The 18,845-nt window shown below is 57.6% G+C and overlaps 1 protein-coding gene across 5 annotated transcripts in view; it reads right to left on the reverse strand.

Moving 5' to 3' along the window:
* COL18A1 (collagen type XVIII alpha 1 chain) overlaps positions 1-18,845 on the reverse strand; it is a 73,122-nt gene that overhangs the window by 20,097 nt on the left and 34,180 nt on the right. For all 5 annotated transcript variants that reach the window (XM_053658012.1, XM_053658010.1, XM_053658011.1 and 2 more), the window contains 12 exons: positions 16,039-16,583; positions 10,417-10,503; positions 9,488-9,547; positions 7,583-7,712; positions 4,418-4,494; positions 3,907-4,026; positions 3,504-3,530; positions 2,009-2,071; positions 1,816-1,902; positions 1,433-1,486; positions 1,124-1,282; positions 378-440 (listed from right to left, as the gene is read on the reverse strand). In XM_053658012.1, coding sequence (XP_053513987.1) covers positions 378-440; positions 1,124-1,282; positions 1,433-1,486; positions 1,816-1,902; positions 2,009-2,071; positions 3,504-3,530; positions 3,907-4,026; positions 4,418-4,494; positions 7,583-7,712; positions 9,488-9,547; positions 10,417-10,503; positions 16,039-16,583 — 1,472 coding nt within the window. The remainder of the gene's footprint in view (positions 1-377; positions 441-1,123; positions 1,283-1,432; positions 1,487-1,815; positions 1,903-2,008; positions 2,072-3,503; positions 3,531-3,906; positions 4,027-4,417; positions 4,495-7,582; positions 7,713-9,487; positions 9,548-10,416; positions 10,504-16,038; positions 16,584-18,845) is intronic.

The following is an 18,845-nucleotide window of genomic DNA, read 5'->3' on the forward strand; positions in this document are numbered from 1 at the left end:
ATGCAACCAAAATCAAGACTTGAAATGAGAACACCCAAATCTAATAGTGTCAATATTGTTCAAGAGGCATTAGTCAAGTTGTCATAAAAGAACTGTGATGATGAGTCCTGAATTTTTCCTTGATCCCCAGATGGCTGTGACTCTCAGTGAACTGCAGGGAGCCCTAGGTCCCCAGCTGTGGCCCTGGGATGACAGTGATGACAGTGGCTGCCTGCTGGGGTAAAGCCCCCCATAACCCCTGGTGTTGCCAGCCTCGTGGCATTTCTCCTGCATGAGGTCACCAGGGCCAAACCCCACATCCAGGGTTTGGTCACCCTGTAGCCACACTATGTGGCTCTAGGTCACACCCACCCTGGACACCCGGAGAAGTGACTTACAAGGCTGCCTTTCGGGCCGGTCTCTCCTGGTCGCCCATCTTTCCCTGGAACACCTGGAGATCCCTGGGGGACAGAAAGCAGAATGTGGGGCCCAAGGGAACTCAGAGGCTGAGAAAGCAGTGAGTCAGCAGATGATCTGGGTGCCCACAGATTTCTTGAGAATCAAGGACACGCTGGAATCCTGGGGCTCACAGGAAGACCCCCCCACCCACCCACAGTAACACAGGTCAGAAAGCTCATGCTGCTCTGCTCAGTTTTTAAATTTCTTTCCAATTTTTTTTTTGAGTTGCTGATCAAATTTGAGGAGCAGCAGACATGTGGCAAGGGGCTGCCTCACCCACGATGTTGGGGTGGACACTCACTGAAGTGGGATGCATGCCGTCCATAGGATGACTTCGCACTCTGGTGAACCCCAAGTCCAGAGCACATTATCAGGTGAAAACCTGGTTCCTGTGACCCGATTACAATAGTGACATCTGTGGGCACCACGGGGCCACTGTGTCCCCAGTGCTGGGAGCAGGGGAGTAGCCGGGCTTCTCACAGCCCGGCTTGGGCGGTGAGGCCCACACTGACTCCATGAGGGTCACTCCTGGAGACGGCCACCGTGAGGACCAAGAAGTAAACGGCACTGCATGTGGCTACCCAGTGGGCCAGTGCCAAGACAGGAAGAGGCCTGCGTACTTGGCGTTTCCCCCACGCCCAGCCGACCCTCATGGGGTGGGCAGCAGAGGGGAGGCAGGTCTTACCGGGGGGCCGGGGGGCCCAGGGTGTCCATCCCGCCCAGGCACACCAGGAAGGCCGGCGGGTCCTGGGATGACCGAGCTGTTCACCCCGAAGCGGCCTGGCTCTCCAGGCAGGCCTGGGACACCAGGAGGCCCCGGGGGGCCAGGGAGACCTCTTGGGCCCTGGACAGAGAAAAACACAGGACAGTCACACACACCACACCTGCCAAGGGCCAGGCCCTTCCCTACCTGATCTGTCCCCACCCCGCCCCCATGGTTCACTTGCGCATGAACATAGCGGGGCAGCAGCCACCAGGGCTAAGGGTCACTCACTCGAAGGCTCTCCAGGTCACCGCTGAAGCCGGACCCCTCCATGTCAATGAAGGTCTGCAGGAAAGAGCCCAGACACCCATCACCCAGAGCCCAGTGCCGTCCCCCCCAGCCCCGGCCCTGCCTGCGTCAGCGGGCAAGCCTGCCTGCCCTGAACTGCGCTGCACCCTGAGCACTGCCCCATGTCACACCTGGTCAAGACGTTTACAATGGGAAGCAAAGAGAATGAACTCGGGATCCCCCACACTGAGTGAAAGAAGCCTGCAAGGAAGCCTGTCTGAGGCCCAGCACCACCCAGAGGCTCTGCTCCAGGCCCCACAGCCCGGCTCTGGCCCTGCAGGCAGGAGCTGCCTCCCCTGGTGAAAGAGGCTTCAAGTGGGACTTACCAGCTTGTCATGCCTGAAGGAAGGTCCTGGTGGCCCTGGGGGCCCTTGGGGTCCTGGGGGTCCTCTGGGCCCAACCCCAGGATCCCCCTGGGAACAGAAGATGCTGCGTCACACGAGGGAGCATGGCCCTGCTGCCAGTTAGGAGTTCAGATGGCAATTCGACCCGCCCACATCTCAACCAGGTTGGACTCACCTTCTCACCCTTGGGACCCATGTCTCCTGGGGTTCCCGGGAAGCCCTGTGGTCCAATGTCACCCTGAAAGACAAGCAGGCCGCTCAGTCATGGAGAAGGTATCTCTGTCCCATCACCATCTGAGCCACCAGACATGCAGCTTTGTGGCTTCATGCCCTGAATGCTCCCCTGCAGAGCACTGAGGAGCAGACAGCGCTGAGCCCAAGTTGGAGCCAGAGGTGGATACCTTGGGTTCCTGAGGCGCTGCACGGCACCCCACCCTGCAGACAGTGCTCGGGAGGACCTGCACAGAGCTGACTCACATCCCGTGGGCATCCTCACTAGAGAGCAGTGCAGGTGCCTGCCACGTGAGCGCTACCCAGGTAAAGAGGGCCTGAATGACCATCAAGTGCTCGCATGTCCACGTGAGCTCAGAAGACTGTGCAGGGTCCGTGGGAGTAGAAACTGCTCGATGCTATTGTGCTCCGTTAGAGCAAGCTCATTAACTGAATCCTGAATCACACACACACACACACCCAGCTCCCCCCGACACCCACCCCCCACACCACGTCCTGGCTCTGCGGAAGCCAGTACCACTGAGCATATGTTACTTTCCTCGCGCCCCTGAGCAGTCGGGTTGCAAAGCTTTGTCACCAGCTGTGAAGTGAGAAGGTTAACTAGGGACCATTCAGGCACCCACATGAAACACCCTTCTCGTTTGGAATGTTAACCTGAGTTGTCTGTGTCCGACACGCCCTCTTGCCTGTTGCTATTTGCTCATCTGCTGTTTCCCAAATCTTTGTGGCCTTCTTGTGTCATTTTATCATGTTTCTTGGGAGTAGTGTTTGTTGATTTTCAAAAATCCAAACTTCAGTGTTTTAAAGCAAGAACTCTCACATCTGTTGAGACCACGGACGAGTCTGCACTAACGCACGCGAATGCATCTTCTGCTCCGTGCGCTGTGCTGCCTCCCAACCGTGGGCGGCCTTGTTTCTCCGTTATGCATTGTTCTTCTTCTAGAATTTGGAAGCTAGCCCTGTCTGATGTGGATTGAGCACCGGCCTGAGAACCAAAGTTGCCAGTTCGATTCCCAGTCAGTCAGGGCACATGCCTGGGTAGAGGGCCAGGCCAGGTCCCCAGCAGGGGGTGTGCAAGAGGCAACCACACGTTGATGTTTCTTTCCCTCTCTTTTTCTCTCCCTTCCCTTCAATCTAAAATAAATAAATAAATAAGTAAAATACTAAAAATAAGTAAAGAATTTGGAAGATATACCTTTCCCCGCCCTTCTTCCCTTGGTAGTTAGCCTGAATGTCTCAATACATATGCATAACTTTATTTTTCTACCAACGGTCAGACTTGTATTTTCCTAACAAAGTTAAGTTGCGTTCCCGAAATGGCCTCATTTTAAAATCTCTTCGAAATGTTAAGCTTAAACAGGGTCACAGGATAAAAAGCCCCAAGGGTCTCACACAAATGTCAAATGCGATATTAGGCTCTGAGAGACGAGCAAACTTACAGGTTTTCCGTCTTCCCCAGGGCCGCCCTGGAACATGCAAGAGGAATGGTTAGCGGTGGACTCCCGGCTCCTGGCCCCATCCCGTCCGGCATGGAACGGGCCCCGGGCTCCACGCCCTCCACACGCCTGACTCCCGCAGGAAGGCTGTCCCAGTGGAGGTGAACCTTCCACCCGATGTCTGACCGCCTTCGTCCATGGTGGGCTGGCCTGGGCTGCCTGCCCACAGCCTCCCCAGCACCCTCCGGCTCTCCCACAGGGAAGGGAGCAGCCAACACAGTGCAGACCCCCCTGGGGTCTCTGGGGTCCCACTGTGCAGCTGCTCTGCCACATCAGCAGCACCCTTTCCTTTCCCCCTCCTGCCCGAACCCCATCCCAGCTGGACCAAGGGGAAACATGTACTCACGGGCTTCCCATCCCTTCCGGGGGCACCATCCTTCCCTGGTAGCCCCGGGAGTCCAGGGGGTCCCTGTGGCCCAGGGATAGCCCGTGCATCAGGGCTCTGCACCACTGGGCCTGGGAGACCCTGGGAAGAAGGAAGGGCACAGGTTGGTGGGCCACGCATATCCTTACCTGCCCACCCACCAGCACTCTCCTGCATTCTGGGCTGGGCTCCGTGTCACACAGGATGGACACACGTAGGGGACATGAGTGGACACACGTAGGGGACACAAGTGGATACACACAGGGTTCAGGCTGACGCTGACATGAACGGAGGTCTGTCCAGTTGTCCACCTATCCCTGCCCACATGCTCCTCACACTCAGGCCAGTCTACCAGCCAGGCCCACCTCGTACCAGGCACAGGGACCCAGAGGAAGGGGGTGGGCCCAGGGCTTGGTCAGGTCACCAGTGAGCGAACCAGAGGCGCTGATTGCCCTGGAGCCTCCGTGGTTCTGGGTCAGGGAGAGGGCCTCACCTCTTGCAGGATGTCCTCAGGGCTCTGGACACTCCTGTCCAAGGTGGTGACTGTATTCGAGCCAGGAAGGGTGTGAGCTGCAGAGTGGAGGTAAGGGACAGAGGTCACACCCAGTCTGACCCAGTCTCTGCTCTCGGCTCATGCTCCCCTCCAGGGCTGCCCACCCCCTCGGCCACACCCCAGCTCTCTCTCTCACACTCACATACACACACACACTCTACTTCTTTCGCTGAGTCACTTGAGGGCCCCCTGCATTATCATGAACCTCCCCCCCAAATGCCACATCTCCCAAGAATGAGTACATTTTCTGACAACCCGATGGTCACGCTGGCAAACCCAGCGCTGTCACCTACAGTGACCTGACACGCAGCCCGATTCAGGTTTCCGTGCTGCCCAGCCGTGTCCTGTGCGGCTTCTTTTTGGGGAATGGTGACAGCGGGGGAACAGGGGCGCCATCAATGATCCCGCCCAGGGGCCAACTCTGGCCACATCAGTCCCCTGCCTGAGCTGTGCGTGTCCCCAGAACTGTGCAAACACCACCATGCAGAGAAGGGCAGGGCCCGGGCCTCGGCAGTGCCTGTATGTGGCCCCGCCCCCATCGCCCCTGCTCTTTGCTTCTCCCACTTGTCAGTTTCCTCCCTGGGTGCAGGGTGGTACCTCCCCCCCTCTGCTTGACACACAACCTGTGGGTGAATTTCGAGGCTGTTCCCCAACACTTTTCACCCAGTCGCCCCAGCATCACTGAGGCAGTCAGATGACACAGGACTCACACCATCTCAGCGTGTCGTGTGTGCACCGTGGCTTGCAGAGGTCCTGTCTTCTGAGGGAAGTTCAGGGGCATGTCTGACCCTGGCTGGGGTTTGATTGGCACTCTGGGGACACCACAGCAGCAGAGCTTGGGGACTGGATGGGAGCTGAGGCCCTTCAGCCCACCCTGGATTGGGTGACTTCCGAGTGAGCTCGCACTGCCCAGCATCACCCGTGTGCACAGCTCTGGGGGATGCCTGTCCTGTTGCTGGCAGAAAGCGAAGCTGCGTCCATGTGTGGGCACCTGTGAACCCTGCACAGTGGGGCCAACCACCCCCCACCCTCTGCTCTGCGCAGAGGCCCACCTCTTGCAGGGGCCCTGTAGATGACGCCCAAGCAGCCCCGACCCCGCTGCCCACCCCCAGGACCCACTGAGGGCAGCCCAGCCTCTTCCCCTAATGGTATGCGGTGGAAACCTCCAAGGGTGTATTCGAAGCGTGAGCGTGACTTAAGGAAAATGTAAAACCCCTGCCTCTGCAAACCTCGACAACAGAAAAGCCATCACTAGAAGAACAGAAAGTGAAGCGCTCAGTACAGGGAGACAGCTTGTGCTCAGTATTCTTGAGACTCAGTATTCTTGAGATGTCCAAGCCCCTCCCTCGATAGTGATTTATAGATTCAATGTCATTACCAAAACCCCAGCGGGCTGTTCTTATAGGACATGACAAACTAATTCTGAAGTTCCTAGGAAAATGCAAAGGACAGAGAACAGCGAGGCAGTTCGGTCAGTGATGGGCAGATCCGGAGGACGCTCAGACCTGATCGGCCTCAGCACAAGGGCTGCAGAAACAATGGGCCGTGTGTCCCATTACGACAGACAGACCTACGGACCCGAGCAGAGGCGGGGAGGGACCCACACAGATGGACAATGGTCCTCAACAAAGACTCCAAGGCAACTCAGTGGGAGCAAGGGCAGGCTTTTTGATAACTGGAGCTGGAGAGACTGGACATACAGACAGGAACGACAGAACTGAGACCCACACTTTACACCTGGCCCCACGGCACTGCGAGGCGGGGGCTGGGCCGCCTTGTGGTCCAGGTGGGCATGTGCCCCTCGCTCCGAACTCTGACGGGCTGGACACATCACCCCGTCCACCCCAGCTGTGCCCTTGGGAAGCACGTCCCCGACAAAAGCCACAGGCACCATGTCCTTACCCCACTGAGGGGAGAACGTGGACAGCAGGACCCTGGAGAGCCAACAGCCAGTTCTCACTCTTTTTTTCTTTTCTGTTTCTAACTTGGCTGCATTGAACACATATTACTATTTCAGTCATTTAAAAAGCAATCAATTTTTTTTCCAAATAAAAGATGTCTACATAATTTTCTACAACCTTGACATACTGGTGAAGAGAGAACTAAGCCCACAGACGTCCCCTAGAGAACCCTGCCCCCTGGCTACTCAGCTGAACACTAACCCAGGCACCGCCTGGAAGAGGCTCGGCAGGTGTAACGGACAGGTTACCGACTCGCTGACGTTAACAGAGGGAGATTATTCTGGGGATTCAGGGCACAACCCCATCATCACCTGAGGCCCCAAAACACTAGAGGGAGGCAGGAAGGGAGTCCCAAGAAGGAAAAGCTGAGAAATGGGAGTGACCTCAAGAACCTAAGAGCGGTCCCTGGCCCACAGCACTAAGGAGCCTGGACCCTCAGGCCCACGGTCACAGTGAACCAACCCCTTGCTGAGCCTCCAGCAGGGAAGCAGCCCTGCACGCCCTGCCCTCAGCTCTCGGATCCAAGTAGGACTCCTACCTGCAGAGCCGAAAGGTAGACACAGTGCGGCTGTAAGCAGCTAAATTTGTGGCAGTGGGTCCTGATGCAGCAGCGGACTAAGGCGCACTTCGTTTCTTGCGCATCCCGGGCGCCCTGGCCCTGCCTGTGTCAGGTCTGCGCCTGGGCCCTCTCCAGGGCAGAGCCACTCTGAGGCCGCCAGGAGAAGTCCCCAACCCCAACTGCTGACCACGGGGCAGGCCCATTTCACAAATGTTCCAGGCAGCGACGTCTCTGCCTTCACCATCAACTCTCATGTCCTCCTAGGGGGCCACTGGCCCTCAGTTGAGTGGTGGCAGCACACATGAGATGGTCCCACAGACGTCCCCAGAAATAAGAAAACAAGAACCAACCCTGGGAAAGAGAAGTAGATGGCCCAGCAGCTGCTCTGCCCTGACTTCTGGGGCAGCTTCTTCCCACAGATGATCCCAAATGTGACGAGGTTTCGAGGGGGTGGCGCAGGCTGACTGACCACGCCCTGTGGTGGGGCTAGTGCTTGTGAAGGACAGGAGTCCCGCACCCGGCCACACACACGCATGCCTGTGCACAGCACCAACACACACACACACACCCCCGCAAGAGCCTTACCTCCTAATACAGACACAGTGGATTGCTCCTCGATTTCTTCTGTTCTGGAATCTTCTGAGATGTTGCCTCCAGCCAAGGGAGGAGAAGTGACCGGGGGAGCCTCAGGGAAGCTGGGTTTTAGGGACGTGCCCTGGCAAGGGCGGGTGGGAAAGCAGGCCTGTTATCCAGCAAACTCAGGCACCCTGTGAACGCTCATGCTGGCAAACGGCGGGTTCAGATTATTTGGTTTATAAAACAAGATCTTTCTAGACTTTGAGAAAGATGAGGTAAGAAGCCATCAGGACTTCATCTCAAGCAGGAGGAAGTTCGGGGCCCCCCACAGCTATTTCCTTCTGAACAGCCCATGGGGTGGGGGGCCCTCGAGTGGCTGCCCCACCTGGGGAGCCCAACGAATCATTGGAACCCCCATGCCCACCAACTTCCCGCATGTGAGGGAGGGACCAGAGCCCACTGCCTGGGCTCAGGGCCCAGGGCGGCGCCTCGGCGACAATCCAGAGCCCTGGCTCCTTCCTGTTGTCCCACAGAGGACAAGTGGTCAGTGCTGTCACAGACGCCTCAGACGGAGGGAGCTCTGATGGTTCCCTGCACACACCGGGTGTGGCAACGAGGGCCCTGACCAGGCACTCCATGGCTGGGTGACAGCCACCCACCCCCCGCCCAGAGGGGATGAGGCTGCTCTTCTCTGAAAACCAGTCTTCCCTGTTCCCAGAGGCGCCATGAAGCTGAGGACTTGGGTGCAAGCAGATGTTCAAATACGCAGGTGAAACACTTCCTGCATCTGCCCATGCCATATTTGGCAAACACTCCCTGGGGACATTGTGTGGGGGGGCAACAGTCATCCTGTGAGTCTTGCCTGGGGGCTTCTCCCACAGCCAGGGGGGTGAGCGGCAGCCAGAGCTGGACACCAGGCCTTCCCCTGTAGCTGGGGACCCTACCTGGACCAGTCTCATCCAGCCCTAGGGGCTTCCACCCAGTTCCTCTGATACTCAGAAGCCAAGCTCACTGCCAGTGTCCTGCTAGTGCCTTCCTGATCACCTGGGACCCAGGCCAGGGCCCGGCTATGGGCTCAGGGTGAGACTGTCTAAATAGGGACCCTTTTTTTTTTCGGTCTTTGACCCTCCAGGCTGTGAAGGGAGGCGCCAAGCTGTGGCATTTCATGCCTTGATTCCGGTGCAGCTCAAACACCACGGGGTTGTGGGGTCCCTGCGTCCCCAGTGGCTGGCGTGTGTCCCACAGCAGCCTGGTGGGTGAAAGTGTACATCGAGTCTGGCCCACGCCTGTGAGGAGGAAGCTCAGAGGGCGAGGAACACATAAGCCGTCCGACACTTGGGGGACTGTTTTGGGCAACCACACGCTGACCCATGTCCAAGAGCCCACCAGGTACTTCGGCCTGCAAGCAGGTGGGCGAGCCCCTGGCCTTGCTTCCCTAAGAGCCACCTGCCCCTCCTCCACCCTGGCAAGACCAGGGGTCCCCATGACCGACCCACCTGGGGGTGGGTGCCTACTGTCCCTCCCAGGGCAGCTCAGCGCTCAGCCTGTCACTCCCTGGGTGAAGACACCATGAGGCAGAGGGTGGAGAGGAGGGGCCCAGAGCACGTCACTCACATCCCAGAGACACATTCCCGCCTGCGTGTTGTCTCAGGCGGTGTGAGCGGGGAAATCACCGAGTTGGCCTTGGGCTGCCCTGCTCAGCCCTCAGCCCTCTCTGACCCCGAGACCGTCTCATCTAGTCCCTTAGGGCCCTGCCAGCTAATGGGAGGACAATCAGAATGTCAAGGTCACCTCAGGGACCAAAGGAACGTGAAGAATGAGAGAAACAATTTTAAGTATCCCTGAGAGACAAGAGGGAGAATAGCCTAGGCCGGGATGAACGGGGCCCTGGGCAGAGACCCTGTTACTACTCACCGCTTCCTTCCGGAGAAGCTCCCGGGTCTCCTCCTGCCCACTTCCGAAGTCTCCTGACGCCTGAAGGGTTCACAGGAAACGAGGGAGAAGCTGGTGACGGAAGCCCCGGCACCAGCAGGGCCTGGAGAGTCCCACCTGCCCCACGCCCGTCCCAGGCCGGGGCAGGAGGGAGAAGGCAGAAAGAAGGGGAACGTTTCCTGTGGCCTCCAAGAGGGAAGCAGCTGTGCTGTGAGCACTGGCCGCTGGTCGCCAATGAGCCACATCCGGTCAGGCCAATCAGAACGACCCATCGGAAATCAGTTTGGCTCCTAGCCAGACATACAGAGAACCACAAAGAAACACGTTCTTTTCTTTCCACCTGTCACCCTGCCCCTGGGCCACTGTCCTGGGCAACGGCCAGTCTAATCAGCACACTGGCCACATGGTGGACATGGAGCAGAATGGAAGGCAGCTGAGGGGACAGGACCAGGTGACCTCACTCTATTCACAACTGTGGCCACTGGGGGCAGGTTTGTCATCTGGAGCACTAGCCACCGCCCCCAACACATGTCTGTCCACACCCAAGTACAGGTGGATCTGTCTCTTCCAGTCCCCTGTGAGCATGTGCGCACACACTCACTCACACTTACAAACACACACACATTTTTGCCCCTCTGACTATGATCGACTGTGTCACCCACTGGCTGCCCTGAGGACAGTTTCCACCCAGCATTCACTTTACATTTTATGTGTGTTTTGAATGGAGAGTTCCAGGGAAAGGAAGGCTCTTTTTTATGCTACAGGGTAACCGAAAACGTTCCCGGGTTCCTGGTCCCCAAAATGGCATCTTCCTAGTCTCGTCACTCTGGGGTTTTCGGGGGGAGGCCAGCCCCCACTGACTTGGACTGTCCTCCCACAGCATGGGGATGGGGTGGGGGAGGGAGACTCACCCCGTCGTCATCATCGTCATCGTCCTCCAGGCAGTGCATGGGGCTCACTTGGGGGTCCCTGCGCACCCTCAGCTCCGCGATCATCCCCTAAGTGCAGCGGGAGAGAAACGTCACCGGCGGTTCTGAGGCAGGCAGCAGGCCACAGAGAGACCCTGACTCACAGGTCCTGGCACTGTCCGAGGTCAAGATTTCAGTGGGTGACACAAACCAAGATGAGAGGGGCCCCTGCCCTGGGCCAGGCAAGGGCTTCTGCCGGTGCAACCTCAGACGTGGCAGGAAACGGCACTGAATTGACCAGGTGGGATTTAGGTCTTATTCCCTTTGCGATGTCATCTTTCCATAAAGCAAGCGAGAAGCGGAGCAGACCACAGTGCCTGGAGTGAGCTCCTGGTTCTCCGTGCACATGGGTACTCAGCCCAGAGTCAGTTTCATCCATTCATTCACTCACCACTCACCCACCCTCTCCACACATGTTTGCACACACACTCTCAGTCCTGAACTGGGCACCAGGGCACGGCACTGAACAGGGGCCTGCCACCTCAGATCTTGCTGTCTAAAAGAGGGGACAGGACTGTAAGACAAAGACGTCACTGAAAAGTGGTATCCCCATGGGACACAAGTCAGATGGCACTGCAAGTGGGGCAACGTCCTGAGCTGTGAGTGCAGAGGGTCCACCATATGGAGGGGACAGGACCCCCACTTCAACAGGAGGCCCTAAGCCTGAGGCAGGGTGTGGGGCACGGCTGCCAGCTTGGGGACAGTACATGCTTACAAGGACCTCAACCGTGGCTGCAATGGGGTCTTCTCTACAAGGCCCCATGATCCTCCAAAGGGTAAAGGTGCGGGGGTGGGTGCCAAATGCTCAGAGCCAAGTGTGTGAACCTGTGGATCCGCCTCCCAGTGCCAACAGGGCCCCACAGACCCAGAAGGACCCTGTGCCTGGGACACGTGATGCCTGCAGGACACAGAACAAGCAGGCTCTGCTGTGCACTGTGACTTCTGTCTTTGATGCCACTTTCTAAAAGGTTCCCCACCAGATTACGAGCATTCCCAGTGCTTTCTCTAGTGTTTTCTGTTTTCTACTTAACATCTTAATCCGCTGGGATTTACTTCAGTGTGTTTGTTCCCTCAATAAAGACCATGTTTCGTCAATTCCGAAGCACACATTTTCTCTACCTCCCAATAGAAAGGCGCAGGGCAGAGGTCGGCGAACGTTCCCGGAAAAGGGCCGACTGGTCCGCTTGCCCAGGCCTTTGGAACGAGGGCTGTGTTGTACCAGGACATTGACCGGACTACACGGAAGAGATGGGGCGTGGCTGTCTAACCACACTTTAGGGACACTGGCATTTTTATTTTGCGAGATTTTCACATGTCACAAAACACTCTTCCTTTTTTTTCCAACCATTTAAGCATGGGAAGCCTTTCTAGTGTCTGGGCCGAACAAAAACGGGTGGCAGGTGGGATGTGTCCCAGGGCCACATGCTGACTGTCACCTAGGCTATTCTGTTTGTTCCTCCAAATGCCCTTTGGATTCTCCCTATCAGCTGACCCTTGATCTCATGACCTTCTTGTCCCGTACCAACAAGGAGCATGTGACCACAAATCAGCAAACACCCAGCTGAGCCCTTGCCTAGGGCTCCACTCATCTTTCGAGGCTCGGCTCAGGCCTCCTCCTCCAGGAAGCACCCCTAGACTCCCTCCTCAGAAGGGTTAGCCTCTCCGGGGGCCAGTTCTACCTGACTCCATGTTCCCCCCACACCCCCACCCACTGCTGACGGTGAGGCCTGTGGGGCAGTGTCCCATCTCCCTGTGTATGTGTGGGCACAGGTGTAGGGGAGGCACACACACTGGTATCCTCACCATCCAGGCTGCAGGGGCACCATCACCCAGAGTAAGCACGGGCCATTCTGGACTTAAAAATGCAGGGGTCAGCAGTAGTCTCATGTTCAAAATGCAAATTCTTGGCCCACCAGCCCTGCCGAAGGAGGGTTTAGGGAGGACCTTGGTGACAGTGAGTCACCAAGATTGAGAGCTCCCAGGGACAGCAGGAGGGGCCAGATGTTAAAAGACTGGAATGCCCCTTGGTGGCACTCTGTGCATGGAGGTTGGGCGGCAGAGCTTCCGGCAGGCAGGCGTCAGGGTGCTGGTTCCCTCCTCGACCATCCTGGGCTTCCAGGCCCGCCGCAGGCCCGAAGAGAGAGGGCAGAAGAGCTCAGACGCTGGCCGCCTGCCTCGGGCTGGCGCTTTCCCAAGGACACAGTTACTTGGGGTTAGACAGACATCACTAGTGCAAAAGCCACGGAACCAAACGTTATGAAATCCAGGCATTTCATTAATAAAACCCACATAAAATACATCCTGCCACTGCCACGCCACAGGCTGCAGGTCTTGAAGTTGTGTGTAGTGGTCGGGACTCTACACTGGGAAAGCGTGTCACTGAAGTCACTGATGTTGGGGCTGCCTCCCTGGGACCCCAGGGTGCTCTACGGCGGGCCTCGGACCCCACCCCTGCCTGGAAGGGCATGTCCTAGCTGGGCAGCGGGCGGATAAGCCTGTATGCTGGGGACACAGCACTTCCAGCCCTGCCTCACCCCCACCTCCTGGCCCCTCCTCCCTAAGTTGCCCTGGTCCCTTGTCACCTACCCCAGCCCTGGCTGTGATGGGCCCCGCCCCGCTGTCCATTTTCTTGTACTTCAGACCATCTCATTGGTATCCCACCAGACTCCCTGACTGACTGTGTGAGAGCATCTGGCTGCCTCCAGGTTTCTTCCCGAGGGGTCACGCCGGGCAAGTTCCTCCACTACAAACACCTTCCTCTCCTCCATCCCGTGGGGTCAGGACAGCACCCGGCAGCTGCAGCACTGTGTCCAGGTTATATCTGTACATATCAGTCACCGTGAGTGGCAGGGCTCCAAGTGACTGTGGTGAAGAGGGGTGTCGGGTGGGGCAGGGTCAGCGTGACCTCAGAGGCCCCAGGGCCCCTCAGTCAGGAGCAGCGGATCTGGTGCCACCAGGCTGGGGGGCCGTGGTCAGAGGCGGACTGTGGGGCTTGAGAATGCTTGCATCTTCCCTGCCTGCTCTGCCCTGTCCTCAGCATCAAGCCTGTCCCAGTGACCCCAGCCTAGAGGGCCGGTGTGCAAGCTCTTGACTTCAGTGGGCCAAATGCTTATTTATGTAATGCAGCCACCAACGCCACGTGTGAGGAGCGGTGACAACGTCCGCATTCCCCACTGAACACAAGGAGGGAGTGTGGGAAGTGCCAGGAACGGGACAGGCCCGGTTGGCCCTGCCTGCCCGTGGGCTACGGACCAGGGTCCAAGGGACTCGTGGGCGGCTGGTCTGCTGCACAGACACTGGGGCTGAGAGAGAACCACGAGCAGAAACCCTGGGCTGAGAGGAGGGCGGCTTCGCAAACAGAGAAGCAAACAGGGAATGAGGAAATGGGGACACTTTCCACAAGGAGAAAGGACATCTAGACAGCGTGACCACAGAGCACTTGAAATAATAAATAAGGAGAGGTACAATAAACGCTGAACAAGAGTCAGCAGTAAATGTTAGTAATCAAAACACTGTAACATCTATCATTGGAATAAATGATTTCCCACGGATATTTATGACCAATCTGACAAGAAGAATAAACCGGAAAAGACCAATGAAGTTCCAGAAGTTTCCACAGGAGGAAACAATAAGCGCTCTCTCTGTAAGGACCCTCGGGGGCCCGTCTGGGGGCCGCGCCCAGTTTCCTCCCCACACCCCGAGCTTTGGTTTCTGCCAGATCGTATAAACAACGTGACCTGAGCGAGTCTTTCTCAAGAATCTCAACTCAGAAAGTCTGAAAAACCTCGCACTAAACCAGACAACAGGCCGCCCCTCTCACCTAGCTGGAATCTGACCAGACAGCCACCCACACAGAAAACCCCTTAAACTTCTCGTCCACGGGGAGGAGGCGCCGACTGCGCTGCGTGGGACAGTGGGGTTGGAGGGAAGCAGGGCCCACAGCCCAGGCCAAACGGCAGCCTTGAGCTGCCTGCTGCTGTCTCCCTACCCCTCCGGACTGCGCTGGGATGGCCAACGCCCTGGGTGTCTTCTCCAGGCTAAATTTACCTGCATAAACACTCTAAATACCCCAATGTTTTTTTTTTTTAAATGCAAGGTAGAAAGGCAAGTGACACACCTGGAGATAAAATTTGCAGCACACAAAACAAAGGATCACTTTCTTTCACAGGTAAAGGGTTTGTGAAAACTAAAGGAAATGTTTGAACCCACCAAAACCGAAATGGGAAGAACGTAGACCCTGTCACAAAAGAAGAAATAGAAACAGCCTATAAAAAACACAAAGTCTGTCTTCACCAGCTACCATGACATGCCAATTAAAACACTCAGCCCCCGTGTGCCTAGGCATCCGACTGGTAGTTTTGTTTTGCGACAACACACTTGGCCTGGAGAGGCCTGGGGGTGGAGCCTCCGGTGCCCTCACTGCAGGGTGATGGCCTCCCGCAGCCCCCGGGTCCCCTGCACAGCCCCTGGGTCTCCATCTGGGGCAGCTTTTCCGTTACACTGTTGAAGACGTATGGAACAATGGCATACTTTTCCAGCTAGAAATGCCAGGGAGGTCACAGGACAAACTGCCAGTAAACACAGCCCCTCCCCCTATGCGAGGGCCCTCCGTGACTCCTTCCAGTTAATCATGTTTGAGGATCAAAATGAAAACACAAAGAGGCCCAGTGTGCTATCAAAGTCCTGCTGGCTCCCAGACCCTACGGGTGAAAGTTTCTGCCAAAGGTGAAAGGGCAGCGTTCAGAACCCGAGTCTCCGGGACTTAGAACAACTTTAATCCAGCAGTTTTTGTCTGGGCAATAATTAACTTTCTGTCCCCTGAAGACACATCCCGCATCAGCACACACAGGGACCCCTGTCTGGGGCATGCCAGCTGCAGACCGGCTGTAATGTTAGAATCGAACTGGGGCCCGCGGAGGGTGCCCACTCGGCGTTTCCAGGAGGCAGGGTTCCACCTAAAGGTTCCAAGTATAGGGGCTGAGGGCGCAGGCTCTGGAGTCTGCCTCCCTTGCAGTGAAGGCCAGGGGCAGGCTCAGGGGGGAGGAGGCTCCCCTGGGGGGGACACAGCGGAGACAGCCATCTGTCCGGGACTGCTGGGGATGTCCTGCCCGCACTGCTCTGAGTGGGCAGCTAGCAGTTTGGTAAAACAGTAGTAACAGCGTGTGAGTGATGGTGACACTGGATGTGGAGCCTGGCCCAGCCCGGGGGGTTTGCAGCCTCCCTCCCAGAGGCCCCTGCCCACTTCTACACTCCACTGTTGCCATCAAGAAATTCTTAATTATGCATCAGAGGCCCATTGCTTGCACTGCACACAGATGGTGGCAGGGGCTAGCACCCAGTCAGAAAGGAGGTCCCAAGGAGGCCTCGGAGAAACCACTGCAGCCCGGGGAGACCCTTGTTGGTGGTGGCCAAGGGGCCAGGGTACCAGGGAATAAAAGACATGCTGGGCCTGAGCAGACCAAAGAATGCTGGGGCCTGAAGTCAGGGGGGACTGATGGACACTGCCCCTTGTCCAAGTGGGACCCCAAAGGTGGTCCAACCCTTAAGCAGCAGCCATGGTGTTACCTGGAACTTGTCGGGGTCCGCGTCTCCACCCTGAGCCACAAAGAGGCCGGAGCCGGGCTCCAGCTCCAGGCCTCGTGGAGATCGCACCAAAGGCACCGACTGGACCTCCTCACAGTCCACAAAGAGTGTCACAGTGTCACCTTCCACACTGAGTGCAAAGCGTGTCCACTGGCCGGCAAAGGCAGGTAGGCGAAAGCTCGCAGCCGTGTGCGTCTGGGCCGCCCCAGGCTCGGTGTACAGGAGCTGGATATGCTGGTGGCCGTCGCTCACGCCCGACAGCTTCACGCCCACTGAGATCACTGCCTGGGCTGTATCCGTGATGGCGAAGAGTACCCCTGCATCCTCAGTGGCTGGCCGCACGTGGAAGAGTAGCGAGAAGTCACGGAAGAACGGGCTGGGGAAGTGGTACTGGGCCACCTGACCGCTGTTGGCATCAGAGCCAAAGATGTAGGCTGGTCCCACATCAGGGTCATCAGTCTGGGTGATCTCTGGGGGCAGTGGCTCCCCGAGCAGCTGGAGGAGCCCCACCTCTGCGCCCACTTTCTCTGTGAAGAGGAGAAAGATACCTCATGAGGCTGCAGGTAGAGCACAAAGGGGAAATTGAGTCATGCACCTGGCACCTGCCCTACCCCTCTTGGCCCTGCTGGCCAGGGATGTGGACGGACACTCTGTCTTATCCAGATGTGTGTCACCCCTGGCTGGGTAGCTCAGTTGGTTAGAGCACTGCCCTGATACACCAAGGCTGCAAGTTCGATCCCCAGCCAGGGCACAGACAGGACTCAACCAGTGAGTGCATCAATAACAAGAGGAACAGATGCATGTCAGGTCAGGACATAGTGGCCATAAGCCACTGCACCATCCTCTCAACGAGCTTACAGGCACAAGGGAGACGGGGCACAGAAGGGAGCATCCCAAACCAGCGTGGCAGGAGAGAAGCGAGGTCACAGCGAGGTGAGGGGTGGGTGGGGGGTAGTATGTATGAGGGGTCGCCAAGGAGCCTAATGCAAAGGGCGGGGGGTTCTGAGCCCACCCGTAACTCTGCTCTGCACCCTGTCTTCTCCCCCATCCCCACCCCCAAGCTCAGACTGCACCCCCACTCATCATCCCCACCCCACGCTGGGATCCGCAGGGACAATGAGGGGCACAGGCAATGACATCACTCATTCCCTCACAAACAGGGAGAAGAAAGCTGCACGATGGGGTGTAGCCTGCAGCTTTATCCTCATCAGGAACCATCCTGGAGACAAACCCTTAGGAAGAATGGACACGAGGGGGGGCTGAGTCTCCCAGAGGCCCCGGCTTAGCTTGATCAGGTCCTGTGGTTCACTGTCTCCATCGCACTCAAGACAGCAAGTCACGCCAGCCCCCAGGTTGGTCGGGGTTTACGAGGTGTGATGGCCTGGTTGAGGCTGTTGCACGGGGCTTTCAGGGAGTGGGGATTTTCCTCCCCTTACCCCATGTCCACACTGGGTGACCTGGAGAGCAGCCTCGTGATAGGGGTGACCACCAGTGAGAGGTCCACTCTCTCAACCCACCAGTGTTCACACTGCTGCGGCCCCACTGGCCTCACCTGCCTCTGGACCACCCAGAAGAGGCTCATCCAGCCCTTTTATATTCACTCTCCTCAGGAGCCCACGATCAGAACAGCCCATGTGTGTCCTCCACCTCGGGCCATCAGTGTCACAGAGCTTGAGTTCTAAATGACAGCCTGCCATTTGGAAGCCCCTCAGCAGCACAAACCCAGGTTGGGGACGCAGCCACAGTGCTAGGTTCTCTCCCCTCATTTCTTGTCTGTCTAGAAGGGGCCAGAGGCCCTGCTGTCCACAACGCTGACCCTGGGTCTGAGCAGGGCCTGACCTGACCGTGCACCTGGACCTGCCCGAGCCATTGGGTGCAGTGTGGAGGAGGCTGCTTCCTGGGAGTGTGGGGCCACTAGTAGCTGGGACCAATACCCTAGGGGCCAGCAGTGCTGAGCGCTGGGGGTGGGAGGGAGAGCAGGGCTACCTCCCCACGCAGCAAGTGTGGTCACTGCTGGACACAGGAGAGGGGCAGACACCAACTCGAGGAGAGACTGGTGCATCTGTACCTTCCCCGTAGATGCACTTTGCCAGGAAGAGCCTTGACTCTGGGGAGAAGTTTTCCAGGGCCCTGACCCCGAGGCCTTTCCTCTCAAGTCCATCCCACCTACAGTCTGGGTGGGGTCTACCTCCAAAGTGGGAGTCATACAGGGCAGATGTGCTTCTGGGAGGGGGCTGTGATGCGTGGGTGTCCTGAGGAAGGCTGTAGTGAGCCAGTGCGTGGGAGAGTGGGAGTGCAACAGTATGAGTGTGTGTGTGTGTTTCTGTGTGAGGGGCACCTGGTATTCCAGCCCATCAGCAGGGCCAGGCTGGCCTGGGGCTCCCTGGAGCAGGCAGAAGGAAGAAATGCTGAACCCCCAACTTTCTAAGATAAGTTGGCTTTCAAGAGTCCCTGAGAATGCAGATGAAGACAGGAGCAAGAGCCATCACAATGAGACAGGCACTGGGGTGCCTGCCGGGGCTGGTTCCCCAGGGTCAGTGGCACGGCTCTGCATAGTCCTGACTGCCCGCCACGTTGGCAGCACTGCCAGCCAACCGGGGCTCCCTCTGGCCTCACCCACATCCCTGGCAGGTAAGACCCCCCCATGCAGACAGAGTGAGGGACAGCCAGGTGCGAGATAGCCAGCAGCCTCGGTGGCCTGGCCTCCGTGCCTCCTGCGGGCAAAGGGCCCCCAAAGAGAGTAGGGGACCTCAGAGGAAGGCCCCGCAGCAGTCTCTTCACACTCAAGG

This window comes from Artibeus jamaicensis, unplaced genomic scaffold, assembly GCF_021234435.1.
Source record: "Artibeus jamaicensis isolate MK-2021 breed Jamaican fruit bat unplaced genomic scaffold, CSHL_Jam_final scaffold_474, whole genome shotgun sequence".
In the NCBI taxonomy this organism is placed as follows: domain Eukaryota; kingdom Metazoa; phylum Chordata; class Mammalia; order Chiroptera; family Phyllostomidae; genus Artibeus; species Artibeus jamaicensis.